Genomic DNA, 11,045 nt, shown 5'->3' with positions numbered 1-11,045 from the left:
GCCACCGGCTGCAGGTGATACCCGACCCCTCAGCCCCCTTCCCTGCATGAACTTTGGATGCCCCCCTCCCCCCGTCTCGGCAGTTGTAAGGGCATTTCAAGTCTTAAATCGTGCTGCTCTGGTGTTTGCATGGTGGATTAAAGAGAGCTGTCAGTTGCATGACTTAAATTAGGGATTATGCAAGACGGTGATGAAACACCCACAGTCAAAAGTTTTCAGTGCAAATGTGTTAAGCGCTGCATGAAAATACCATGAATACCATCCTCTGACTTCAGAACAAACCATTTTCTTCGAGGTGTACAGCTTTTCGCAGCCGACTACAGTGGGTTCCTCTAAGCATCTCTGAAGATCCGTGCCAGGTTAGTTTCTAAACAAATGTTTCTTTTAATTCTAGGTAATATAATGTATAGATTTGTACCATTTTATCATGTACTGTATGTAACTTCTACATTTTTACAGTGTTTATGTTGTACAATGATAGATAGATAGATAGATAGATAGATAGATAGATAGATAGATAGATAGATAGATAGATAGATAGATAGATAGATAGATAGATAGATAGATAGATAGATAGATTTTGAGACACTGTAAACAAAGAGAATCCAAAATGTTGCTGCTGTTTCAACTCATGTATTGAATTATTTAATAGCTTTGGTATAAAGAGTAGTGAACAGTCACTGACTCACTGACGTTGATGGTATGATGATGTCATTGCGTGTGCCTTGGTTTTGTAACCTTAGTCATATGTCCATCGCTGTAACCATGGCCACGTGTCAGACAGTGATTAGGTGCTTCATGTACAATTGTATGTGCACAGGTTGTACTTCAAAGGTGAAGAGAAAAAGCTTTTATGGTACGAAACTATGCAATTTAAAGTTTGAAGTGTTTAATGGGTGAGTCGTCTGAATTAAACATCGGACTGATGAAAACCTATATAATCTGTGCCGTAATGCGTTGCCAGTCTCTTTGTAAATATGCAGGGGAATGTGTTTGTGCTTTCAAACGAAACACCTGAAGTCATGAAGAGTTAGAAGCAGCGTATTCCTGCTTTTGAAGAAGATCAACAACAAGAATCTCACAAACTCACCATCTGCTTTATTCCCCCTTTCATCCACCGGCCCAAAACGCAACATGCAGACACTGTTATTATTCAACAAAAAACCTCCAGGTAAAGGTGCATTTTATCATCTGGATAATGATCTGACCGATTTTTATCCCTCGAGATATGAGACACAACGTCTGACGGGCTGAAAGCCGCTATCTTCCAGCGTGATGACCTGTCTCTGCTGGTTTGTCAGATACGCTTTGTGACGGGATATGAGAGGCGGCTTGTGGAAGTCTATCAAGCTGTCATGCTGTTGATTGCGTGGCAATAGTGTCATCGCTCCCCCTCTGATAGATGACGGACGCTGTGAAGACGGACTGGTGAAGACAGATGACTGACTGCGATAGCGGTGGATGTAACTTTCCCCCAGTGAGAGGAAAGGGCTGGGCTTTTTCTTTTTTTCTTCCCCAGGAGCGATCGCTGGGACTCTTTGAGGCAGTTAAAAGCCCTTGCCGTGGGAAAAGGTACTTATCTGTCTGAGCCGATAGGACAGGGTGACGGGGGTGGGCGGAGGTGGGGGGATGAGAGAGAGAGAGAGGGAGGATGAGGTAAGGATGTTGGTTAAGAGACCAGGACTTGTGAAGTGACAGTCTGCCTCTGAGAGCCACACTGCATGGGAATCCAACCTGAATCATCCCGTGTGAGAGCCAAGAGAGGACATGAATTAACAACGAGAGAGGAGGTAGTCATGACAGTGGTCACAGCTGAAGGTAAAACACCTTGAATAACCATGGAGAGGGCAATCAAATCCAACTTGGGAAGGAAATGCCTTGAATTTCAAATTCATCAGTGGACGAGGAAGCAGCAGGAGGCCACAGCCTTGGTTGTGACTTCACAGAGGATTTGCATTTCATTCAGAGGCCAGGCTGAGAAAAAGTTTACTTTTTAGGGCACAATAACAAGTCACTGCAGTCTAACCATTACCAAGTAGACAGCATATTCCCCTTTCTTCCATAAAAGACTCTGTGCAGGTTATAAATATGGTAACCCCATAACACCCAGGGGTTAAGACAGTGGTTCCCAACCTTTTTTGGCTCATGACCCCATTTTGACATCACACATTTCTGGCGACCCCATGATCGCGTGCAGTCACATGATCGCAGCGGTCAATCAAGATGTGCAAGCTCATACTGTATATTTTTATATGCTGCATTTTATTTTAACTCGATTTATATTTGAGAGTGAAAGTATCGAATATAGTTGTTTGAGATTGTGTGTGGTGTTTTTTAATCATAAGGTTAAATAGAATAATGATTAATTTAAAAAAAATATTTTTTTATCTGAATTTTTTTTATCAATTACTAGACATTTCAGGCGACCCCATTTGAAATCCAGGCGACCCCACGCGGGGTCCCGACCCCAAGGTTGAAAAACACTGGGTTAAGGGGTTAAACCAAGTAAAAATCTCTGGTAATGCTGTGACAAAAGCAGGTAAAAAGTAACAATTCATGGGAAAACAAAAAAGAAGGACAATGTTTACAACCCACTACATAGACAAAAGCACATATGCCATATGTGATTGTCGAAAATGTCAGCGTCAAACCACGGGCGTTAACTTGCAGCTCTCACAGATAACAGCCTCCACTCTGCTAAGAAGGCTTCCCAAGGTTTTGGACCCTTGGTGCAGGGATTTACTCCCGCATAGCCACAAGAGCATTAGCGAGGTCGCAGACTGATTCTGGTGATAAGGCCCGGCTCGCAGTTGGAGTTGGAGTTTATCCCAAAGTGTGTATGAAGAGATCCTCCACACCAGACTCAGAAAATATCAGCTGCATGGATCTGGGATGCTGAGCAGGATGGTTCCCAAACCAGCTAATTCAAATCTGCACCATACTTGGGTGACATTGTTGTGGCATGTTTTTGTTTTGGTTGAGTGTGATTGACTGGTGCTGCTTCCAAATCTGGACCAATTGTGGTTCTCAGACAACAAAGCTTGCAGCTGTGACTCAATATTGGAAGAGAACAGCGTAGAGGAAAATGGGCCAGACCTGGGCAAAGGACAGAAGTCTAATTTTGCAAATTGGGAACAGGAGCATTGAGATTATAGCTTGATTGAAACTAAACGACCAATCCATTCGCAGCCCAGAAATGAATGGGCTACTTTTGCAGGTATTCTCTTCTGCTTCCACACTTTCTCACATCGTGCGCCCCCCCTCGCTCCTCCAGCTTCTCACCTTTTTTCTTTGCCAGTTTCAGCAAAAGCCAGAGATGCTGTTGGCAGCGTATCGGGTCGAGCTGCGTGTCTCCTGGCTCTCTCCTTCATCCCTGGGGGGTCAAGCAGTGGCGGAGACAAGAATGACGGACTGGACCTTCCCCGGGCGGCAAGGTCGAGCAGATGGCGGCGGAATAAACAGGTCAGAAGCCTCTGATGGAATAAGACAAACGCGACAAACGCTTTGGAAAAGGAGCAGCCAGCGCCGTTCAATCACTCAGGCTCCTGCATCAAGTGTGACAATGTAAAACAAGCCAACAATGAGCTGGAAAGGCAGCATTCGCTCACACAGAGTGGATAATAACTTCCTCTCTCATCGGCGGTGGAAGTCATCACTGGGCAGTTTCGCTTTATTCCTAACCAGCTTTAATTATCCCGCAATGAGGCCTGTCATAACCATTACATCATGTAGCAGAGCAGAGTGGCCATCCCAGGGGCGGCATCACTGGCTGAGCCTATGAACTCCCATCTGCTGGTGTACATGTGAGTGACAGTGATAGTGATTTCTGAGAGCTACATAAAAGGATGTGAAGCACTCACTGTGTGTGTGTGTTTGTCTATGCGTGTGTCACATATCCATGAAAAATGACAGTTACACAAGCCGGGGTTTTGACAACGCTGTTCTTCGTATCACGTACATAATGTTTAACAGTCGTAAAATGAATTCTCATCATCCCACGCTCATGGGCTCATTGTGCCAGGCCCGAGCCAGCCCAGCACATTTTACACAGTTTAATCCCACTCTGTTTTTCCAGTCCTTTCATTCCCTGAACTGTTGATGTTCTCCTCTCCTCCCCGGCGCTCATTCTGCCACGCGCAGAGCATTCCTCTCCTTCTTCAAACACGGCCTCCAGAATTCCTGCCCTTCTTAATAAAACACTCCCCTTCTTCTTCTTCCTTTCTTTCGCTTTCTTTCTCCTCCTTTTTTTTCATCTGAACTTCTCCTCTGCAGAGCCGACACCTCTGGAATGCACACAGGCGCTTCTTCCAAATCCTGCGGAGGAGAAAATGATGCATTGTCTGTAGCTTTGTTGTCAACAACAAGACTCTACAATAACAAGGCTAAATTGACTCAAGGGCAGCGAAATTGTTTTGAGGAGAAATTGATTGCGACGCTGCGTTGAAGTTGTTTCTCATCTTATATCTCTCTCTTCTTGATATGTGATTGTTCTTCCCCTGTTTTAAGACGCATAAAAGAATCTAATAGACTCAGACAGTTGCATTTGTTCACAAACAGGCCCCAAAGCCGCAGCACTGAAGACACTAAAGTCATGTCTTGTCTGGGAATTTGGGGGATTTTAGAGGCCTGGGGGAAATTCTGCAATTTAATTTTTCAATTAAAAGCTTATTTTTAGTGATTATTTTTATTGATGAAGCTTTGCAAAAACTCAAGGCAGGAGGATACATGCCCTCTGTGGCTAAGTGCTAGGCTTGCATTTTAAAACACTTCTCTTTTGCTACGTTTTCTGAGATTCTTGGATTCACTGAACAGGCATTAGTGTGGTATCACTCCTCATCTAAGTCTCAGCATGAAGGAAATTAAAACTATTTCCCAAAATATCGAACTGTTTATCTAAGTTTGACTTCTTTTTGTGTTGTCAACAAAAGCTAAACGAAAACGACCAGGGATGCCAATTCCTGTGTGATACCTTACTTTGCAGAATTCAAGATAACAACACCATAATGCGATCTATAGAAAATTTGATAACGATAATAATGATATCTTGTATATAATTGAATTAGACTCACACATGACTGTGGGGAAGTGGAGAGAAAATCTGTGACCGTAACTGTACAAATAGAACAGTTACACTTAATGGATGGAGATAAGGAAACCAGATTAACTGATAAACATGATATCAATATTTATTCTCTTTTTCCCTCTTGCTTTCTCATGATAGAGACAGCGCTGTGCACGGTGGTGAAGTGGTTTTCACTGTTGGCTCATGGGAAGAATATCCTGCAGAGTTTGAGTCCCAGGCATGGGGTCGTTCTGAGTTTGCATGTTCTCCCAGGGCCTGTATGGGTTCTCAGCAGGTTCTCCAAAGACTTGCACGTTAGGTTAATTGTTGACTTTAATAATTGTGTGTGTGTGAGGTTGTGTGTCTCTATACGTCGGCTCTGTGATAGACTGGTGAGTAGCCCCCGCTTTATGTCCCTGCACAGATAAAGCAGTGCAGCCAATGGATAGATGATGATACAACTGGATTTCTGTCCTTGTCCCAGTATCCAAGCTCAACAGAGGAGTCAATGTGAATGCTATGATAGCTCAGTAGCTTTCAGCTCGTTAGCATCGGACTTTTTTGTGATGATCACCAAAAGTTGCTAGCAGCAAACTGGTAGCAGGTCAAGCAGTGAAAACAGAGACATCTTTACAGCTCTGTACATTTATGTACTTTACTTTTTATTACTGGCTTCTTCTTCCATCACGCATTTTGTCCAACTTCTAGGACAGGAACTGTGGAGCATGCACAGAATCCCTCAGTCATCTCGTGTCCGACTGAGGTAAACATGCTCAAGCAGCTACAGTAGTTCAACTCCCAGTAGGGTGTGTTCATCCAACTAAAAGATTTCATTTGGTACCGTTTCATTTGGACGAAGATGTCTGGGAAACTGTGGCTCAGAAGGTAGAAAGGGACGTCCACTAACCTTGCTCTTGGTGTCCTTGGGTAAGAAACTGAGCCCACACTTGGCCTCAATGTATCATGTATCGTTGCATATGTAGATGTAGTGAACACTGAGTCTAAATGATCTACACTTTCCCAGTTCAGCCAATAGGATTATTGTGCCACCTCTCCTGTAAACCACCTAAAAAATTTCTAATTTAAACAAACAACATCTACAGCACAGTTAAGAGTAGCAGCACTTTGTCGACTGCACCAACAAACAACATGAGGCAGAAATTAGCTTCACTTTCTAAGAATCCGCCTGAGCGCTCAATACAACTTTCATTACCTTCAGTCTGTTTTCTTGTCTCTGGCTGTGTGGAGTGGGTTTAACTGCGTTTAGTTCTTTTTTACTGAGAGATAAAAGTTAGAGAAAATAGTGGGCTGAGTATTGGGAGTAGCGATGCATTCAAGGGAGGTGCACTTGTGACCTCAGTAGTTCTAAAATCCTGGCTGCAGCACTCTTCAGTGAGTTGGGATTTTTCTACAAACGTCTTTGAATAAGGCAGAAGAATGACCTCCCGCTTGTAACGACGCAAAGAGAGAGTCTCTGTGCGTGGGAAACAAGGGCACTTATCTCAAGTCGTTACTGGAATTTTATTTTCATTTGTTATGAGAAAAACATGATTTTAAGGCTGAAGAAAAAGGGATTAACTTGCTGTGACAGATAACTCGGCGACGTTGGAATAGCTATTATCATCGTATATCTGTACAATTATGGCAGCACGGCAGCAAACTATCATTACTGGGAATGAGCTCGGTGACTGAGCGAGGAGGAGAGGTGTTGAGGAGAGGCTTCGCCATAAAGCCGATTGTAAGTTTTAAAGATGTCAACCCCCGAGAAGGAAAAAAAAAAAAACATACCCACAACACAGAGTTATTTGAAGATGGATTATACTCACTCAATTCTCCATTTGCTTTATGTCCCTCTCCACTCGTGTGAGATAAACACAAGGGGATTTTCCTTTTTAAGAGACATTTCTTCTGGCGCATGACAAAACTATTACAGCTAAACTGACTGGGAGAGGGAAGAAAATGTGTTTTGAAATATCAATATCATTAATAAGGGGGAAATGCTCAGCTGAGAAATACTCGCTGCCCTTGAAAATGTCCCATAGACACAAATGCATCATTCACCAAAGACCTTGAACGGTGTCAGAGGAGATATAATCTTTTAACATATAAAAATAAATAAATAATGACAATATATTTTTAAAGTTTCTTGACCTTTGAACCCCATATGATCATAATTGATGTATTGACTTTCCGAGGCTTTTAAATTACACTTAGTTAAAATCAATTACACCTTTACTGGTAAGTATATGTAGAAGTTCTCACAACTTTTACAAACTGTGTCATCTACAGTGTCTATAAGCGGACGTTAAAAGAAAGAGGCATATTTGCGGTTTGAAAAACTCTTATTATTTCTGCTCTGCTGCCATGCCAGTGGAAATACCGTTACTCTGCCTCTCTCGCTCTTTTTCTTTTTTTTTTCCATGGAAAGCTGGATTTGGGAAAAGCCTTGCCTCTCTCCTCCTCCTCCTCATCCAGCCTTCACATCCGGGTCAGTTGGGTTGGTTGGAGCTGGATGCTGCCTTCAGGGACCCCTCGTAAAAGTTGTACACTTCGAAGTTTGGGAGTTGCAAACCCACATCACCCTCATGAATTCAAATTAAACACTTTTTTGCAACTTTAGCTTTGAAAAATAATTTGCACAGAACAATGGATTGATTAATTTAGCACATTTTATGTTTTATAAATTGCATTATTTTCCTAAGGGCACTTCAAAGTCATGATAGGCTATTTTTCTAATGTGATTTAATATAAGTTTGTCTTATGGATATATCGTTGTACAGTTGGTTAACTTGTTAGTCATAGACACTTTATGAATTTGCAAAGATAAATTTAATTAATTAAATCTCGCAGCATAAAAAAAGCTGTCGAAATACGAGTTGAGTTTTTCTTTTTTTCTTTTTCTCGGTTGAACCTGTCGATTCCGACCTCGGAGGCTGAACTTGAAGGCGTCACAAGTTGAGCAGCTCTCAGTTGTAGCAGACTGATGATCCAGCTGCTGTGCGTGTGAGAGTGTGTGTGTGTGCGCTGACATGGATACAACTGGCGTCTACTGTTGAAACTGGACTCATTACAGTGTTAACGGTGACACCGTGGGTTTTACTCTTTACTCCGGCCAGCGACTAAAACTTCTTCCACGGCCGCACTCATGTGATTTTTTCCCCCCTTTCTTGTTTGGAGCCATGTCCAAGAGCCTGAAGAAGAGGAAGAACCACTGGACTAACAAAGTCCACGAGAGTGTCCTTTGCAGGAATGAGGAGGGGGAGCTGGGGCTGGAGTTGAAGGGCGGCGCTGAGAATGGACAGTTCCCGGTTATCGGCGAGCTTCTCCCGGGCAGAGCGGTCTGCCACAGCGGTAAACTCCTCCAGGATGAACTCCTGCTGGAAGTCAACGACACCCCGGTGGCCGGACTCACCACCAGGGACGTCCATGCTGTGGTCAAACACAGCAAAGACCCCGTCCGGCTCAAGTGTGTCAAACAAGGTGAGCTCTCTCTCTCCCCCCCCTCTTCTTCTTCTTCCTCCTCTTCCTCCTCCTCACGCCAACTTTCCCGCATGTCGTAGTTACGGTTTTTCGGACATTTTTTTTTTTTTTTTTTTTAGAAACCGTTAGCTTTTCTTTTTCTTTTTGCACGTTTTGACAGCAGAGCCATTGTCTCCTTGCAAAAAACTGATAATTCCCACTCGTGCTCGGTGCTGTGAACGAGCCACGGGAAAGAAAATTAACTTTTTTTTATTATAAGTATGTGTTTTTATTGTTGTTGCATTAATTATTCCTCCCACCGTCGTTGTTGGACGAAGGTGTTGCAGACAGACATGCTCCGGTTGTGTTGAGTGGTCGGGTCCTGTTGCTATGTGCTGTAGTTTGGGGGTGTGTTACATTTGAGGCAGTCGGTAAAATACACATTCCAGTGTTCATTCAAGTGCACACGGATTTTAAAAACATCTCTTGGATACTTTCAGTCTCTTAGCCAACTAATGATAACATTTAAACAGACCACAACAGGGATGCTGTGCAATATTTGAGGATTGCAGGAAATCTTGTTGTCTGTAAACCTCCAACATAAACATGGGATTAGATTAGATGCTAGTTTAGATTGGATTGATCTTTGTTGTCAAACTATCATGATATTAAGCAAACAATGCTCTATGTGGTCATTAAATTGGTGCTTGCAAGCACATTTTATGTTTGCTATTCATGTAAAATGTGTAGATAAAGCCATTAGTTAATGAATCAACAGATGATTTACATGCAACATTTGGCAGCTAATGAAAAACGTTAGTAATTTCCAAAGCAGTTTTCTTAAATTTGAACCCTTTTCAACAAAACATCTCAACTCTATGGAGTATGGAGCTGGTTTTCAGCCAAAACATGAAGTTTTCTCCATTAGTTTATAGACCCAGTGATTAATTAAGAGAATAATCACCATTGTAAATAATTGTCAGTTGTGGCTTTAGATGTACGACTTGATGTCTGGTGGTGTTTGTTGATGCGGCACCTCCAGGGTACATGAGGTTGCAAGTTTGTTTTCTCTCTGGAGGACGTGGAAAATTGCTGTACACTTTCAGTTTAACCTTTGAATCAAACACATATATTCCCCCTTTTTTCTTTGTAAAGCAGACATTTAAGTATGCAATATTTATTATCCAATTTGTGCTACACTGAGTGGACTAAATTGGATTTGGAAAGGCTATTGCATAAATATTACAGCAAATCCCAGAGTCCCTATTTCAACATTATGGTGGTGTCATGGGAAATGAAAAATACCGTAGCGCATGATAAGGTCACTGTCGAGTGTCACAGACACAACGGTCCCCTCAGGTACTGTATTACAAAGCGGGGGGTGGGGTGGGTGAGGGGTCTGAGTGGGAAGTACAGTGGATTGCATAAGTGAGTGCTGTGGTTTTCTTTGGAGACACTTAATCGTGTCCACGTGCAGCAGCGTCCAGAGGACTCATGTACTGTAGATGCTCAAGTCATGTAAAGTCGCATCAACTCCCAACTCCATCTCGACGCCTGTCATCTTTGTCCACTGGACGCGAAGCTCTCGTGTCAGGGACTCACTCCTCCGGCCCGTCTTTGCGTCTTTGATCCTCGCGGCTAATGATACCGGGGTGTCTCGCGTCGAGAGCTGAGAGGCGGAGGATCTGTGGGCTTCTCATTTTGGGGTGAAAAATCAGCAAAACCCCCTATAAGAGGCTTTGGATCAAAGTCTTAGCCTGTGTGTGTGTTTGTATGTGTGTGACGGTGTGGGTGTGCGATTCAGTGTCACACCAGGGATTTATTCAAAAAGCAGCCAAGCCTATATCAAATTAATGTCTTACTTTTTTTTTTTCATGAAATATTTATATCCTCCAGTGATCGTCCAAGTGATTGATATTCTCCCGCTGCTCCGCTCGTGTTTGCTCGATTGGCTGTTTGTAGTGTAAAGCTGTTTCTGACATGATTGATATGTATATTAAGCAAATATTATGGAGGGGGGGTAAAAAACACTCTTTTTCAGTGTCCTCAGAGCAGCCAGTTCACTGGCGGGTGTTTTTCACTTTTCACCAAAGGCACATTAAAATCCTGTTATCTCTTTCAGTAGGTTCCTCATGGAGGAGACTGTCCTGTGGTCGCCTTTGCCAGCAGCTCATTACATCCCATAGTTACCTTTTATTTATGGGGTGACCTCTAGCAGCTGTAGTAATTATGACTGTCTGGAGCAAAGGAGGAAGTCAGGTGAAGTAGTTTAAAGAGCGAAGTTGAGGTCGAGTGGATGGACGCTGTTTTATTCCCTCCCAATTAAACTCAATAGACAGTGATTGTTTTATAGCCGTAACTTGTGTTTATCATTGTAACTGTGACGACGACGATGGACCTCTAACTTCCTCTGAGCACAGCTGGGTACTAATTTAGGGGTCACATCCTTTAAAGGACATAATAAAGTGTTTTTGTCATTGTGGTTTCACAACGAAATTCAGGAATATTGAGTAAAATGATGTAA

The 11,045-nt window shown here is 42.8% G+C and overlaps 1 protein-coding gene across 1 annotated transcript in view; it reads left to right on the top strand.

Moving 5' to 3' along the window:
• Positions 1–8,241: 8,241 nt before the first annotated feature.
• Positions 8,242–11,045, top strand: part of magi2a (membrane associated guanylate kinase, WW and PDZ domain containing 2a) — a gene marked incomplete at both ends in the record, with an annotated part of 256,339 nt that continues 253,535 nt past the window's right edge. Inside the window, 1 exon segment of the mRNA XM_083999183.1 lies at positions 8,242–8,542. Within this exon segment, the coding sequence (XP_083855309.1) occupies positions 8,242–8,542 (301 nt within the window).

This window comes from Trachurus trachurus (assembly GCF_905171665.1).
Source record: "Trachurus trachurus genome assembly, chromosome: 23".
Taxonomy (NCBI): Eukaryota; Metazoa; Chordata; class Actinopteri; order Carangiformes; family Carangidae; genus Trachurus; species Trachurus trachurus.
The sequence above is the reverse complement of the archived record's forward strand: the minus strand, read 5'-3'. Positions and strand labels throughout refer to the sequence as shown.